Genomic DNA, 18,355 nt, shown 5'->3' on the forward strand with positions numbered 1-18,355 from the left:
GAATTTAACACGAAAGTTCCTTTTGAATCCGTCTTTTGACACTCACCTGGCGGTCGGTACCACAGTGTGACTACCTCGTGCGAGTAGGTATGACTGGGGACGCTCTTGGCACGGGCCAGCCCAAAATCGGCCAGCTTCAGCTCGCCCGTCTCGCTGATGAGCAGGTTCTGCGGCTTCACGTCCCGGTGCAGCACCCGTCGCTTATGGCAATAGGAAAGCCCTCGCAGCAGCTGGAACAGGAACAGGCGCACGTTTCGATGGTCGAGTCCGCCCGGGTGTCGCTCCATGTACTGTGACAGGTCCGTATTCTGTTCAGGAGGGAGCGCAACAAAGCAGAAGAAGAATCATTAGTAGTGTAAATAAAGCAGGCAGGTGCACTGGGGGCAAACATCAGTAAGGTTGTGAATGGATACAACAACATGGGCGAATTTCCCACGTCCCCTCCGGAACGCACTAATTAGCATGAATAATTAAAACCAAACCTAATGCGCACCCGCCCCGAAATGCGCCATGAGCAAAAGCAGCACCCCCTCGCACACAAACACACTGACTCTTATCCAGCACCGGTACGATCGGAAGCTATCGGAAGGTTCCGCTGCCCCAAATGCCATAAATTACAGTTTCCATCGAATGTACGTCCCCAACCAACTGTGCCCTGCTTCACCGTAGCCTGACAAATACCTGGAACTGCCTGGTGGTGCCCTAATTATTAATTTAATTCAATAAATTGCCGTTCCACGCAACCGTTGTTCGATAGCGCTGCTTGACACCCATACAACCACCTAGGGGTATCGCTGGGTTGCTGTTGCGTTTGCAGAGCTCCAAATTTTGGCTTCAATATCTTCCGTTCGAACGATCCCGCCCTACAGAGGAGCCCTCGGGGTGAAATCTTGCGAAGCGATAGTACACTTAGTGGAGCAAGCAGCAGGATGTTAAAATCAATCTAGGGGGGTGCATTTGGGGACGGAAGCGCAGGGATGTGTTGATAAATGGGGCATATTAGTAGATGGTGTGTTGCTCCAAGTGGTCCACGGCATCACAACGAACGAACAACACTGTGTGTGATAGTGTACGGGAAGACAAAAGCTTTCGAGATGCAATCTTGTTGTTCTATCTTCTTATATCCTTCGTTCCTTCCTTGTTGCTTTGCCCAAAACGCTGTCGACAAGGTGCAGCGAGCGAGAAACCAGAAGTTGTAATTTATGTACTCGTTTCCACCTTTACACTGCTAGAATGTGTGGCTCACTTGCGACGTGGTACACAGTAGTGGTGGGTAAATAACAAATTTTGCTGGAGTCAGATTATCTTCGACTTTTGAGAGCATTTAGCTCGAAAGAGTCCAAATCCGGGAACTTGTTTGGATCCGTCCTAATTCACCTGAAGTTGTTTACAGTCATCTGGATTCATCCATAGTTATCTAGATTAGTCCGAAGTCGTCCAGACTCGTCCGGAGTCATCTCGACTTTCCTAAAATCGTCCAGAGTCATCCTGAATTGTAAAGAGTCGTCTGGAGTTGTAGGGATTCTTCTGAAATTATCCAAAGATAACTGGATTCGTCCGATTAGATCCTTCCGAAGCCATCCAAACTCCAGAGACACCTTAAATTATTCAGAGTCGTTCGGAGTCGTCTGGAGTTTTTTTTCTGACTCATATGAAGTCGCCTAGACATTCAAAGTCGTTTGGTGCTGTTTGGAGCATTCTTGAGTCGTCTAGAGTCGTCTAGAGTCGTCTAGAGTCGTCTAGAGTCATCTAGAGTCGTCTAAGGTCGTCTAGAGTCGTCTAGAGTCGTCTAGAGTCGTCTAGAGTCGTCTAAAATCGTCTCAAGTCGCCCGGAACTAAAAAAAGTCTTCTGGACACATTAAGAACTGTCCGGAAATGTCCTAAGTCGTCCAAACTTATCGTTCAGACATGTCCAGAGCCGTCCGAAGTCACCCGGAATCGAATTTTGATTGAGATTCAGTTTTTTGAAGCCAGAATTGGAATAGTTCCACGTTTCCACTCCCGAATACACATCACTAGTGCAACACCGTATCTTTCCCGCATTGTTTTTCCTCCCCTTTTCCTTCTTTTTGATACTACCGTTCACCTGCGATGGTTTTATTACGGACGTCTTGTAGGATTAAGGTATAAAAAAACAACAGCACACACCTATTGCAATCCGTCCTGTTCAGACATCGAGCTGTAGACGGTAAGGCTCTACGCCTCTCATATCGTAAGGATGAATTATGGGAGCGCTTGTTTTGGTTTGTATGTGTGGTTGCAATTTTGGCATCAAACCTGTTGGTATTGTACCAAACCCAGGGTAAACATACCAATCCGACCTGATGCTGAACTCTCCCCCCGTTGGGAGTGCGCCATGTGGTGTAAACAATTTATGCTTTTTCACCATTTTTTTCTGCACCGAGAGGGAGAGAAGCAGAGCAATGTTTAGATGATTTATTGCGGCAAGGAAAACAAACCAATCTGTCAACCGCAGCAATTGAGCAATGAATGTCTTGCAATAATTGGGTTTGGGGAGGTTTGTTCATTTAAGGGAGACTATAACAGAGTCAATAATTAATTGCAAGTGGTTTAAGAATGTTGTTTTAGGATATTGATCTGATTTCCGTTTATTTGAGGAGTAATATCTGAAGTTTAATCCAATTTAAAATCAACGTTTTCTGGTTAAACACTTTAATTCGAAATGTCTAAATTAGCAGCATTGAAAACAAACAGGTAAAACAATAGACACACTCTACTCCAACGGAATGTCAATAGTGCACGCGATTCCAGACGGGATAAAAGGCGTCCCAACCGCCAACACGCACCAAGGGAGGCAATAAATCACACCTGCAAAAGGAAAGACCAGGAAAAGAAACAAAAAAACCGGATGCTGAGCTCCTCCGGCAAACCAGGAGAGAGAAGAACGTCCGCACTGGTGTCCCGGGGAAAAGGTGCTTAGAAATTCATGACGAATTCCCATCCCGATCCCCGCCTGAGTTAGACATTCCCGCACCAGCGCGAGAAGCAATAAATAAAAGCGTACAGAACGACGACGTAGTCTTCGTAGTTTGGCGCCTATTATTCCCTTCCTGCAGCATTCCTGGGGCGCTTGCCTTTGCGTGTCGCTCCCTCATCCGCGTGTGAAGACTCGGAAAGCACACGCAAACGGTAGAGAAGATGTGTCTGTCTGTCTGTCTGTCTCTCGCTCCCCCCGAAAGGATCGACGATGGGAGCTTTAGTCTCGCAAGCACGAACACGAATGACTTCAACAACTAATAAAAGGTAATAAATAAGTACTAAAGCACCCGGAACCGGCTTGGAAAATGAGCAAATAATACTTCTCTGCTCTCCATCACCACCAACGCCCATTACTTACCACAAACTCGAAGACGAACGTGAGCGTTTCACGCGTGTGCACGATGTCGTGCAGGGTGACGATGTTCGAATGTTTCAGTTCCTTCAGCAGCGATGCCTCGCGTATGGCCGTGAACGGTGCGCCCTCCTCCTCCTGTAACCTGATTTCCTTTAACGCTACCACTTGATTTGTTAAACTGAAACGAAAACCGAGAAGAAGGGAAGAGTTAGCGCAGTGCCTCGCTAGATGAATGTGGTGCAAGGGTGAAGATGAATTAGTGGCTCAACGCACCACACCGGCGGACAGTAAGTTATGTGCCTGGACGGAGGCATTAACGAGAGCGAGCGCGCGCGAAAAAAAAGGGCATAAGAAATGGCATCACACCGAACCCCCAAAGGCATTTCCTTCCGTGCGCTATCCTTTATTCGACCTAAATTCGATTAGACCACGCTTCAAGATGGATGGTGCCCCCGGTTGGAAGATAAATGGTGATCACTTTATTTTGGGGGCGAGTGTATGATATTTCGCTTGAGGTAATATCTTTGTTCCGGGTGGGCGGAGGTGGACAGCAGCACACGGACACTGACGTCCAATTCCTTTCTCTGGCCAGTTTTACAGCTTCACTTTGGGAATGAAAGTTTTGTGCGTTTTGTGCTCCATTCATTCCCTCTTGAGAAGGGACCTTCTGTTTAGGGCACACACACACACACACAACAAAATTCTGCAAGAAAATTAGTTCTTCATTGTAGTTGTTGCATTGGACATTTTCTTCAGACAATTTTCCCCGTCTCCCTGTCCCGTCTTATGAATTTAGAAACTTTTGACAGCAAATGTCTACCATTTCTGGGACAGAATTCGCCCGACATTTCTCCTTCCATTCCGGGTGTGTCTTCAAGTTTGCCGCTTCTAAAGAATTCAAAGAATTGTTCTGTCCACGCAGGGCGCAGGTTAAAGTTCGGTTGAAAAGGTTATAAAATCCAAAAACCCCAACTCCACCGTCAGGACAGCCCCATAACAGAGACAAGAACCAGTTTCCTCACAGACTGGCAGAAAAATTCCTACCAACCGAGAAAAAGAAATGAGTTGAGATGGACCAAACCCCAAACCATCTAAGAGCGCATCATCTCGAGCAGCAGGTTAAAACTTATCGATTTTCACACAGCCTTGGGACAGATACCGGGCTTTGGAGAAGGAGTCGAAATGAGTTCAGGAGGACCGGAGAAAGGGGGGAAAACAATTTCACGAATGTTGCCCTCCTGCGTGCTGCTGCGTTTTGCTGCCCTTCCCTCTTGTCTGTCTCGCCGGGCAATGGAGGAAAAACTGAGAGCAGAAAATGAAGGGATTATATTGGCAACGCCACGCCATTTGGCAGGAGTTGGGAAAGTTTTTTTTTTCTCCCCGACGGCATCTGTGGAACTGTGTCACCGTACCACCGCGTATCCACCCACAGAGCCTGGCGGGCTTGACATTGGCGTAGTGGCGCACGGTTACGGTTTTGCGGGGGAAAACATTCCACCGGAGCTGAAGTCTGCCGCCATCGATGTTCCGTACTCCGTATTCTTTTTCCAAGGAAATCGGTGCTTTTGGGAGAAAATGGAAATATGAGACCTTTTGCCAACCTCGTCTGTGCTTGGATCGGAAAATGGTCAAGGATGTGTCTTTCTCTGAAGGAGTGCGTGTGTGTGAACGGTGGAAACGAATCTCGGACTCTTTGCTCTTCAAAGTGTTTCCCAATAACTAGGTCACTGGGATATTGGGTGGAACATTTCCTAAACAATTCTGAACCGCTTGGGCATCGTGAACGTGATTGGAGTACGGAAAGGGCAAGCGAGAATACAAAATTCATGTGACAAACGTATGGAAACATTTATTATTCATTGGAAAATGAGCATTAAAGGCTTTCCTGTGTGGATATTATCAGTTAAATATTGCGCTTTTGAATGTCCTCAGACTCTCAATATCCCAAAGAAAATCCTCACACCATACTTCAGTTGTTCATTTCCAATTCTTCAGAAACTAAGACACAATCTTATCGCTCACACACACGCGCTCCTCCAACAGGTGCGAAAGAAAGTTAGGGGAAGATGGGAAGAAGCGCATTGTTCTGAGTTTCGAGCTGCAATCTCATTTGCTGACCTAAGCTCTTAATATCCTCCCTTCAGTTCCAATTAATCCCCCTCGCATCGCCCAGGCAACGCTTTCCTTCTAATAATAAACTACACGATCTGACCAACCAGCAGCATCGTGTGGTCTTTATCAACCTCCAACCAAGCGTAGTCAACCGACTTCATCCCTACTAGCCCGTCTAATAATCATTGATTAAGAGCGTCAGCAGCAACAACCAACCAAACACGCATTCTTGCAAGTTCGGTTGTCCAAAGCGAAAACTTTCCCAACCTGGGACCTGGCAGACCTCTGCTGCCGGTATGTGAAAACGTTTCCACCCCAGTCCGCAAAAGTCTGGATGATGGCTTCGAATGTGTACCAGACCGAATGTCAATCGAGGATTAAGCGAATTATTGTTGCTTCTTTCGCTCTCTCTCTCTCTCCGTTGGGCGCTGATCGCCGCGTTAAAGTCCGATCGACAGCCATCGACTCCCCCCCATTGGGTCCATTCCGTTTATGATCCATCCGGTCACTAATCTTCCTGTCGAGAATGGCCGCCTTTGCAGACGGCACAAGGATTAAGGGGAAGCTACCGAAGGACCGAAGGCTCTGTTCGTCCTGCGTTCGTAATCGGGTTTTGCGAAAGTAATCAACAGGAAACTTGAATTCTTGGCTAAGGAGGGGGGGGTGGGGGAGCTACGCGACGACACCAGCTGCTTTAGCGCCATTGTGCGTCGCCACAATTTGGGGTGGTGGTTTGCGAATAAGACGCACACAAGAAGCAGCTTGTGAAGAGGAGTTGACAAGCCATTATCGTCCAACCGTAACCGATTTCGATGGCTTTTCCATCCACACCCCCCCTGGTACGGGGGATCGAACGAGCGGGCGAAGCAATGATTCTTTTGTTTCGCTCCATTTTTAACGTCTTTGTTTTGCCAGTCGGCACAACAAAACAATAACAAGAAGACGACGGTGATGACAGTGTGCCGCCCAAGAGAGAGAGAGAGAGAGCGAATGACAGTGTCGGCTTTGGTAAGCACCGAAAAGCACGTAACGAAGGAAACGAAATTAATTTCAACCAGTCCTGCCAGTGGCCTCCAGAGAATCTTCTTGATGATGGTGGGTTATTGTTTGTGCTTATAGTAGTTGTTTTCGTCTTGATAATATCCCAAGGCTTTTCGGCAAGGTATCGAAATTCGTAATGCCTTTTGTGTCCTTCGGTGCTTGGTGTGCGCAACAAACAGCACAACCTTGTCCGCTTCCCATTAATAACGCTCGGCCATTCGATGAGCAGACAGTATGGTCAGCGATGAAGATATGTTCCCGATGTTCTTGGGGATATACTTTTACGGCAAAATCACTTACCATCGGTACAAACAATAGGGGGAGATTGTGCCATGGAATTACGCTATTGTGTGCGCCCATTGTTTAAATACTTAATTAACGACCAAAAATATCCTAATGACGTGGTCATCCTGGTTGGACTCCAAGCAGCGATGGAAAGGATGGATGCGGTCTGATCTATCGTTTAAATTGGGAAAAAGGGGCAATTTTCTTCATACTTTGCCGCATTGCTATGGGATCAAATGAATAGTTCGTGCTTTTTCCTGGCGAGATACCGAAATTGAAATACTTTCGTCGCGTTCTCCTTCGTCGGCGTAATGATGCGTCGAATCTCTTCTTCAACCATCAAGGACACATACACACACACACACACACACACACACAACCAAAGGATAGGAAAGGACGCCGTCAATTCGTCCGGAAACGCTACACGGTCCACCCGGCAGGACGCTGGAACTGTCATTAATCTCTACGGCTAAGCCCCGTTATGGGATCGGTTTCGTAAAATGATTCCTTCGCTACTACACCAAGAGGAGTGTCCGTGTAGGAGGCGCTAAACGACAATTTTGCCTGTTCATTAGAAAAAAGGGAAGAAACAAAACCGATACACGTTACACGATAACTGTCTTGTGCCGGTGGTTCCCGTAAACTGGATTTTCTGGGTGGATCAATTTACACCACCGGTGGTCGGAGTCACACACACTGCTAGCCATAAAGTTAGCATTAGACGCGATTGATCGAATTTTAAGCAAGGTAAAGGTTTTATTATTTACAGCTTGCGAGAAAGATGCGTTGGGTTTATGTGTCTAATTTTCATCCCTTTTTGAAAATTTGAAAACCAGACGAGTTGGATTTATAGCCACTCACATAATCGAAAAGAATGCTTCATAAAAAACGGAAACCGCACTTATTCCAAACCGTCAAATCTTGGCCCAAAGAAATCCTTTTTTTTTTTTGTTCTTTCGAGCAAAACGCTGGAATGAAAAACTATAAACTCGGTCCCACATCAAAAGCGTCACAAAAAAGCGTTTTTCTTGGGGTAAAGTTTTTCGCCACAGCAGAAAAGTCAACGGAACAATCGTGTTTCGCCCCGCTGGCTTGTGGGAGCAGCGCGCCCTCTGGGTTTCTTTTTGAATCACACTCAACTTTATCGCCCAACGGCAAAGTGTGAGACAAGAAGCCAATTTCATTATTATGCGGTTTGGTTGCAGCACCAGCCAACCGGCCAACTTTTGCCAAGCTCTCCACCCCCGTGCGTTTGTTGTGCCTTTCCGTTCGGGGTTATCGTCATCATGATCTGCTGCGGGTGGCCTTTTCCCTGCACACAACAGCGAAGCGGTGGACCATCAACGCGGTTCCAGGGACACGCACTACGAAATGCACACGAACTGTAGCCGGATTTTGAAGATTGACGTCGATAGCCGTCCACCACGGAGGAGGTTGGGCGTGTATTTGCGTTTCAGATATTTCTATTTACAATAGGTTCTGCTGTAAGAAAGCAAGGAAAGGAAAGTTCAAATGCGGAGGATGGGGAAGACGAGCAAAGGTCAATGTAGAAGCGGCAAAAAGGACAATTCACACACGAACAAAACGTTGTGGGTTAAAAGAGAACTTCCCCGTAATAGTTCGACCAAACAAAAATGCTGGACGACGCTCGACAACGTTATCGAAGTTTGGACGTGGACGTGCGCTTTCTGCACGGCAAAGCGAATATTTATCGTTTTCCACGCAAAAGGACTGTCGTCATGTTGTGTGTGTTGAGTTGATTGCAAAATGTTCTCTCGCTTGCTATTGATCTTTTCACTCAATCGAACATCGAGAGAACGCGATGATGGAACGTCTTTTAGGTTGTGAAACAGCGCACGGAGGAAAAGCTTTGCTTCATAGCCGCATGAAAATGGGCCAAATTGCATGTATCCAAAACGATTTATTGTGGATTTTCTTTTGCAAGAATAATATCTCTTCCGCGTACGTACTGGTATACATTGTTTTCCCGCTGCATCGTCTAGTAAATGTATACGCTTAGAGAGAAAGATTTATTGTTTGCTTGTGCTTTGTTTTGCCATCTCGATTCCTGTGGGAAGGATTCGTTTCGGTTGATGGAAGGAACTCATTTTGTTCGTGTACTATTTTCCTTTACCCATTTGCTACACTCAACACATAAACGGGTAAAGTGGCACGGAACGTTACAGCTCGAAATGATACTCAAGAGACCCCGAAACGAGGCCAGTAAAGCAACGAAAAAGCTTTTATAAAGACAACATAATGTACGGCGCTTTGTTCACATGGAATGGTATGAGTTGAAGATGCATAAATGACTAATATATTAAATACCATATGCGTGTTATACAATGGCAACCACAAACTCTCCCCGTTACCGGTGCGATGTCACTCCATTAACGTTGTGCCAAAACGATGCCATTTTTTCGATCAATTTATTTTTGTTTTTTTTTTTAGTACGAAGCTTTCACAAAAATAAACGAACACAAAAACAGCCATCTCATCGTCACGCAGTATTGACAGGCGCACACACACGCATGCTGGCGTATTGGACAGCGTACACAACAACAGTACCTTCTTCTTCCTGGCTTGCCAATTTTATGGAGGTCGATTTTCATAAATAATGCAATAAAATTTAAATTTCTTTACGGCCGCTTTCGCCTCCCTTGTCGACGTGGCGGCGGCTACTACAACAGCCGGCCCTGCGTTTGACTTTTTTTTATATTCTCAATTGCCCTAACCAACGCGACCATCCCGTCCCTTTTCTCCCGGGGGAGTATTACGGGTGGACAAATATCGTTGGCAAATTGTCCGGGATTAGGGCAACCAACGGTATACGTGCTCATGTCACACTACTCTCGTGTACTGCCGGACGCAACCATGCTGCGGCAAGAGTGCGGGCGTGCTGTTACGTTGATACGCGCGCGCGTGTGTGTGTGTGAGTATGTGAGGATGATAGAAAAGGGATGACAAAATGAACGCATTGTTTTTTTTTCCTCCTTCAAAGTGCTTTATCGATCATGAAAAGGAGAGTAAAAAGAATAGAAAGGAACGGTATGAACGGTGACCGTACCGTATTTTGTGAGCCGTAATTGATTTTCCATTAAAGGCGAATCAGAACGAGAGTGCAGAGCGTTTTTGTGCTCGATTCCACGGTGAACACGGTGGGACCGTTCCCGGGATAACCTAAACACATTTAACAACTTTATTGTAGTTGATTTAAACCCTCTGCATGGTTTACGTCGGGGACGAGTGTTACACACACACAAAAATAAGTGCACAATAAAATGTGTTGCTTTTTACTTACTTGCTATAACCTTTAAATACCGTCGCGTAGGATCCTTCACCGAGTTGCTCTAGTTTGATGTATGCATCTGATTTGCCAAATGGCGAGTCACCCTGTAAGTTGAGAGGAGTAGAAAAACAAGTACAAATTAGTAAAAATAAAAGTAAAATATTATTTATCAACCACCCGAGTTCAAGGAAATTTTAACACTTTGACCGCCGGCCTGACTTCACAGTTTGCGAGTGAGCACGTAGCGCATGACAAGAGAGCGATGAGAGCGACAATTGTTCGTGCGACTATTATCACTCTTTTGTTTCATTTCGATAAGCGGCGTAGCACATGTCGTTCTCGTTCTCTCTTTCCTACCTCATTCGTTATCCAGAGAATTGGTGAGCGTCAGATACAGAGCTGAGCGGTGAACAAAGCCGTCATGCGATTTCATATGACGCGGCGCTTAAAGTGTTAAACAACATCATGGATGCGCCCAGTCTTTTGTAGCTCTCCGTGAGTGTGGAGTGAGGAAGACAAAAAGCTGAGGTCAATATTTTCCGACTTTTTATCGGGTTGCTGGGAAAAAGTCCCTCCCTTTTTACACGGCAACCTTTTTGGTCAGCAGAGCGGCAAAACGACATGAAAAATGTACAGTTGAATATGCAGCGGACGTTACAGGGGCGCGGCCCTTATGAAACTTTTAACACTATCGTGTGGAAAAAGCAAATGTTTAAGACGGCAACGAAACAGCAGCGCAAGACAGACCACAAAACAGTAGAGGTGAAACAGTTCAGCTCTAGGAAACAGGCTGGCTAAACTGTTTCATTCTTGCTGACCCGTAAAGATACGGTTGGGTTGGCTTAGCGAAAGGATTCGTTGGGGACGTAGTAAAGCTGAACCAAACAGCATCAATGTGCTTTATAAAGCTTTAAACAATTTATAAACGCAAGCTGTAAGTTTTGGGTTGTGTTGGAACAAAATAGGACATTATATGATATCAGTTTTGTATTGATTTTGTTTTTTTTGGTTAATAATAAATTTATGTTTTTTTACTCTGCAATTGTAAATATCAACAAATTTCGACTGCGTAGAAGCTCTCAGTTAAGAAAATTGCATTATTTGTTTTGAATATTTTTTTACATCTCTTACCTATTCAATTTAATCAAACAATCGCCCCCGGGAAACCAACAAAGTCAAGTTGCTTTACAACAAACCGACGAAAATCATAAAAACTCAAACTCATTCGACAAAAAATGCAACCGCTGGCTGTGTATTACCTCCGCGATACGGTAATTCCACTACAAAATGACCCTGCCACAAGCACACACATTCTCTCTGCTCTCCTCCAGCAGGAGATGGTTTATTCACATACCATTTGGTCGTCGTTACTTTGTTGCAACGAAATTACTTCCGCTTTCCGGGAGGTGGGTGAGATAAAGTAAAGGCAAGGCGAAAAGCAATCCTCTCGAAAGGCCAACTGCAGTGTGCAGTCGGTAGTGCAGAAAAGCATCATTCCTTCACCGTCACCAGGAATGGGCTCTTTCGGTTCGGTGCACGGAACCATCGGGCGGGGCCACCTATCGGTGTGAGTAAGGGCTTGAAAGAGAAGCACCATCGCAGCCGACAAGGAAGCCGCAATGTGACGTAAAATAAACATCAAAAGCTGACTGAAAAGCACAAACTGCAGATGGTGCTGAAAATACGTTGAAGGAAATATAGCAACGATACAAAAAAGAACAAAGGTAGAGATTTTTGGTTGAAAAATGGAACTTCTTGAGACTTCAAATACAAACTCAGAAGTAGACATTCTACTTAAACTAAAATAAAACTCAAAATCTCTGAAAAATCAAATAAAATTAAAGAATAAAGCTAGCTAAACAAATAAAAAAAATCAAATGCAAAAGTACAAATAGAATAAAGCTAGACATTTTTGGTTGAAACATGGAACTTCTCAAAACTAAAAAAAAACATAATTTTTCTTCTTAAACTAAAATAAAACTAACAAAAATAATGATAATACAGAAAACAAATGTAGAAATAAGTAATTAAAGTAGTTAACTAAAAGCAAAAAATACGACCATAACATTAAACAAACAAAGTGGTTCCTTTTCATCTACATTGTTTGCGCAAATGTTTCATTTTGCCACTTTTATTATATCCTTTGATACAGTTTGCTTTGTTCGTGATGTAAAGATTTACTATTTGACACTTTTCCCCGTGGTCAAACGTGGGCTGCAGCATACCTGGCACAGACCCCCCCCCCCCAATACTGCACATCGTCAAGCAAGCCTTATCCTTTTGACGACGGTCCCAAACCCACTCCCCAAACTGCGCTATCGAAGCATGTCTCAGAGTGTTGTAGCAAAACCCTAACGCTGCTATCGCTTCCCGGTGGTCGGGTTTAGGTTTCTGTGGCGTGATCGGTAAATATTTACGTTGTAAAACTTATTTCACCGCTCGGCGCTGTAAATTTCCGCCTGACTGGTTTGCGCACCCCTCTGTGGCTGGTCTCTACTCACAGGATATTCGGTGGAAATAGATTTCTTTCCACTTTTCGACTGCAGCTGAAAGCAGCGGGCAAACAAAACGTTTTCATTTCCTTTGCCCCCTTTTGGTGGAGCTGTAAACTAGGATATCCCTTTAACAATGAAACCCTTCCTCTCTCTCTTCTTGAAGGAAAGGAAAACTGCATCCGTTGCAATATGCTACAGCTCCCTCCTAACAGCACCAATGGAAGCACAGGAGATCATGACCGGCAAACAACCGGCGGTCACGGACAGATAGAGATCTTTCTGGTTGGCAATATCTTGCTGGCAAGATATATTACACCAGCGAAGGGCGGACAAAAACCGAGCAAAAGCTTTCGAGCGGCTGCTACTGCTGCTTACACAACCACTGCACTTGGGATGGCGACGACAATATGTGTTGACACAATCACAGAGTGTTGTTGGTTGTGCGGGGCTGCTTGCTGCACACTGTTTGTTCGTATATTAACGCCCCCAGGATACCGGCAAGTGTGTTAACGTATTTTCAGTTTTCGAAAGCAAGCGATAGAGAGCATGCCAGGAAGTGAAAGCGAAGCATTTTCTCTTTTACGCTGTTTGGTCAGTAAATTTCGTCCCACACAAGCTAAGCTTGTTTGCACGGTGAGCGATTGAGTTTGGCTCTGATTTTAGCCGTGTGGGCCGACTGTGGGAATGCATTGTGAGTTGTTGTGGTAAGGATAGTAAAATTTGAACTTATGTCAAAGGTAAACGAATAAAAAGATTCAATAATATTGTGGGAAGTTTTGGCCGTCATAACTTTTAGAGATATGAACAAAACCAACATTAAAATAAAACAATGTAACACACAGATACAAAATCATAATTTTCAATTTTTAATTTTCAGAACTGATAAATTAAAGATGTGTTAAAACATTCAAATTAACAAAACTTTGCTGTAAATGAAAATGATAAAAAATGAACCCACATATAAGGACATTATCAGTACGTCAAATATCAAGTGAGCGAGAAATTATACACCAAACGGTAAAATGTGACTTGCACAATGCTGCAACGAATGGGAAACCATCGTTTCAAGAGTCCTTCATGAACACCCGCTTCACTGCTCTCCCTTTTTTCCACTTTCATTACTGGTCCAAACGCTCAATCGGCCGTCCGTAATGTCCCCTACCCGAACCCTACCCACACAGCAGCCTGGCGCAGGCACACAGCATCAAAAACACAAAAAGAGCGCTCTTCCCAAAAACTCTTACCAAAGTTATGTAAAATGATATTACACTCGTTGCTGGGCGCACATTTTTTTCTGCATTACCATTTGCTGCACCCGGCCACCCCTTGGCGAGCCACCCAAACCGTGACCAAAAAAAGGACATGATGTAGCTCGAGCGTTTCCAAACGAGCTGGACATTGTGATGTACCGAGCGTTGCCACCGTCGCCGGAGGCAGCAGCACCAGTAACTTTTACGGGTTTCGAGGATGAAATGATTTTTCCATTTCCAGTTTTCCACCAACATTTCGGGGAGGCACTATGATGATGGAAGCGGGCGGTGAGCGTCAGAGTGCTAATAAGGAAGGCTAAAATTAGCAACAAAATGGAACGGTAATGAATATGCTAATACTGAGGCGGTGAGTGAGGAGCGAGCGAATACACATATATTTCGGGCGCTGCTTTCTATGTGGACGAAAATGGCAACCGTGAATTATAATTTCAACTACCACAAAAATGATAGCATCTCGGTGACCATGAGTGTTCGTGAAAGTGAATCGTGCAGAAAATACATTTTGCCACTCCGAACATTTGAATTAGAATGCTGGCGAGGAATTAAGTTCGCCTTTTGAAGCTTATTATGTATTGCAAAGGTGAATTATTTTTACGCCAACGAGCATGCGAACTTCATACTGTAATTCCATTCAAGCTGACCTATTTTTAGGCCGCAATTGAATCAAAACTCATTACTCACGACTACCTCCGCAATCAGTGCCGTTCGGAGTTCAAACCTCGTCCGGGGGGTTGGGAAATTTTGCTACTTTCTACCGTTCGCCAGCAACAATGTTGGTGGGGATTTGCACCTACGCCGTATGCACAGCGCGACAGACCGCAAATAGCTCCCGGTTTTTGGACCCACTCAACTCGGTGTGTGTGGTTTGGGCTGGAAGCGAATTTAATCTACGGGATGAGTTTTAAAAGGTCAAGCCTCCGGTGCTTGATTGGTACCGGAATTATCATGTGGATGTGTGTGTTTGTGTGTATCGTTTTAATTCAACCTCACCGAGGCAAAATATTCACCAGTGACAGCTGGGATTTCCAATTAGATTTCTACACTGATCAGCGTGGTACGCGCGTCCGTAGAAAACGGTAGGCACGCAACAGCAACGAGTGACGAGAAAGTTTGTTTCAGCTCGTCATCAGCATCATCATCATCATCATCATCATCAGCGAGCAGATAGACCTGGAAGTGAAATTTAATTTCCTCGCACCCAGCCCCAAGAAGCCAATCGAAAACCACAAAACCCAATGGGACAAAGATACACGGGTCGGGAGTGGGTGTGTGCATGTGTGTGTTCGTTAAGATCAGCCGAGCTTGAAGTGTGACTTTTCGGGAGCGTGCTAGTTGAGCAGGCCCTGCCGTCCGTGCGTGTGCATAGATAAATCGCCCACTTATGGTCTCTCCACCCACCGTGAAATAGGTCACGAGCTGGTGTTGGTGTTCATGTGTATGTGTGTGTTTCGTACGCGCTGCTACAAAATCACCGAGAAACTTGAAGCCGAGGAAGTCTATTTGATTGAAAATGATGCGGTTTTACCCATCCCCCTCCCGTCTAACACCCTTGGGAGGCAACACGCAAGTGGGTGGGTGTGTGTGTGTGTGCGTGGTGTTGTACCGGAAAACTCCTGCGGCAATATTCGAACGCCCGGCTCTGCTGGTACTATTATTATTATTATTATTATCATCATTAGAGAGCCTTCGCATCGTACTGAAACGCATAAAATTATGCATAAAACGAGTATTACCTCTGACGCTGCCACCATGCCAACCCCGCCGACACTGTTATCATTATTCAAGGGATCTGTTTTGACAAGTGTAACCGCCGGCGGGTTGTGTGATTTACTCGCCCACAACAAGGGGGGAGCTATGCAAAACTTTCTCATTGTTGCCGACGAAACATGTCGTGAGGGGGGGGGAGGGGGGGGTTGGTTTTATGGACTATTCTGATTGGATGTGTGTGTGTGTGAGGTGCAAGAAGTATGGCACGGCAAGGAGGGACTTAATGGCGTGTGTGTGTCTGCTTCACGAAACAATGCTTTGAAGTAAATTATGTTGTAAATTGCACACACACACCCACAGTAGCACATTATGATGCTGCTTTAGATTGACTGATACGCACAAAGAAGCTCTTTTTAATTGAACATCAAATGAGGTTCATTTGGAAGGCGTGTGGCGAAATTTATGAGCACACTAATAACGCTATTTCACGCATCACGGCGGCAATCATTTTCCATGCATATCAAAGGCAACGCCTGACAGTGCCAACCTCGAAGCGACGTCAAGCACCAGGCGCCTCCATGGGAATTTTTGTATTATTTTTTTGCTCTGTTTAAAAAACACTTTAACAACTTATACAATTGCACAAAGTGTTTTTTGAACCACTTCACTCGATCATTTTTTAAAGAGAACGCTTTCGACTTCTCTCGCCATTCAAATTCGGAAAGCTGCTTTGCAATCAATTTTTCCTCCCCATCGCGAAACTTTTGCACTTGTTATCAAAAAACCATTCAGCGAGCCGGAGCGTACACCATTACTCGACGGCGGATTTTTGATGGGCAGCAATGAAATTCAATTTTTCCCTTCCCGTAGATAAATTCTGATTGCAAAGCATATTCAAATATTTCTTCCCACACTATCACAAGCTTCACCAGTGTGTTAGCGAGCTCCGGATTGCATATTTTGCTTGTGGATTTTTATCCACAGGTTCGTTGTTGGTGGTACTGTTCCGATACTCAATGGTTGTGGGACCCCAAAGGCATCAAATATTGGCGCACCGTCTGGAAATGTGTTCAGGAAAATCACATACCACCTAAAGCTGCTTTACACGCAGAGCCCTTTTATGTGCTCGCCATCGTTGCGTACCGACCCCGGGTGAAGAAGGCAGCAGCAATTCCCGCGCACTTCGGTGTGTTACTGTACACTTTTCTTCCGGGAGAGTGGTGCGCCCAAGTGCAGTTACTTCCTTTCCTTTTGTGTGTGCGATACTTTCGGTGTGATGTTTTCACTCGAAAACAGTTGCGCAAGAAAGCGGCGAGAAAGCAGCCGAGAATGTGGTGTAACTTTCCTTTCCCTGAGTATTGTTATTCAACGAAAGTGAACAAAAAGAATAAAATGGAACAGAATAGAATCACTGCGGGTCAAAAGTTCGCAAACGAAAACAGCCCCCGAAGCAGAGGAGCAGCTGAGCTCGAAAAGCAATGGTAAACGAACTGGAAAACTTTCCCAGACTATTCAAACGCTCTCAAGTAAAATGGTAAAAAAGTTAAGCTCTCGACGAGTTTGAATGCCACACAATTCTTTAGCCACCTCCGTCAACCCAAACCACACACACACGCGCGCGCTAGTTGGCACTTGCGTACAATTGCGGCTGATTGAGCGACATCCTTAGAAAGGGCATTGGTGTGTGTGGTCGGTGTTAGTTTTAAAGTTTTAATAAAATGTTGATAGGAATAAATTATTGTTTGTCGTGAAGCAATAAAGTTCTTCAAATTAAAACGAATGAAGTTTCAAGATTTTACTTTAACTTGAACAAAACTAAATATTCAAACAACATCACATACTTTCAACTTTTTTGAACACAACGAGGCAAAATGTGCAAAAAATACTAAGATAACGAAAGCAATTGGACCATCTTTCGAATCGTATTGCATCATTTATGAGGCAAGATTCGTACCCAGCCGTACCTTACCCTCTGGCTTCACGTACTCAATTTTCTGTTGAGAAGTGTAGTTTATCTTTTCTCACTTTGCGTTGCGGCAAACGATTCGTTTGCCTTCACATTTTACCCCAAACCCGTTCAGAGTTTATGATGATTTGTGCTCCCAGTTGTGCAATCAGCAGGAATTGTTTGTTTTTGGTGAGCATGCAGACACACATCATCATACATTTATTATGCTCAAGGTGCTCTTACTTTCGAGCTTAAATAGGAAATGCAAAGAAATGAGAAAAACTTGGGAAAGAAAAACAGAAAACAGAAACAAGACAAAAGCGTAACTTACTAGCTTAACTTCCCCCGGAATCATAAAACAATGCAGCACAACACATCGGCAAGTGTTAAAATTAAGCCAACCATCAGCAAAAGAAGCTTTCGCAAATGCACCATCGCTTTTAAATCAACCTCCGGCAGTACGCTTTACACTGTTTGCCCTTCGCTGGCTACATAAAATCCCCTATCATCAGCAGTGCAGGCACAGGCAAACGGCGCCAGAAAGCAAACAAACCCGTGAATGGAAAAGCACTAAAACCCCAGCACAACTTTTGGGTAGCTTTCGTATGCAAATGAACAAAGAATGAAGCAGACATTTTTGTCCCATTTTTTCATCACCGTCGGCTGCCCGTGTGCTGGCGTTTAGAGCTGGTGGAAAAATGGGTTTAGCAGGACGGATAGGTCATCATTTGTCGTGCATCACTGTTCCGGCAAAGCTCCAAAGGCACGAAGGGAAAGGATTTAAACAGACAGTGTGATGGTATATTAAAGGGAGAAAAAAAAAAACAATCTGTCACACACAAAATGGAGTAA

General features: G+C 44.8%; 1 protein-coding gene across 5 annotated transcripts in view; it reads right to left on the reverse strand.

Moving 5' to 3' along the window:
* LOC120897374 (cyclin-dependent kinase 14) overlaps nucleotides 1–18,355 on the reverse strand; it is a 137,767-nt gene that overhangs the window by 7,258 nt on the left and 112,154 nt on the right. For all 5 annotated transcript variants that reach the window (XM_040302216.1, XM_040302215.1, XM_040302219.1 and 2 more), the window contains 3 exons: nucleotides 10,095–10,186; nucleotides 3,359–3,533; nucleotides 47–308 (listed from right to left, as the gene is read on the reverse strand). In XM_040302216.1, the coding sequence (XP_040158150.1) occupies nucleotides 47–308; nucleotides 3,359–3,533; nucleotides 10,095–10,186 (529 nt within the window). The remainder of the gene's footprint in view (nucleotides 1–46; nucleotides 309–3,358; nucleotides 3,534–10,094; nucleotides 10,187–18,355) is intronic.

The sequence above is a fragment of the Anopheles arabiensis genome, chromosome 2 (assembly GCF_016920715.1).
Source record: "Anopheles arabiensis isolate DONGOLA chromosome 2, AaraD3, whole genome shotgun sequence".
Classification (NCBI taxonomy): Eukaryota; Metazoa; Arthropoda; class Insecta; order Diptera; family Culicidae; genus Anopheles; species Anopheles arabiensis.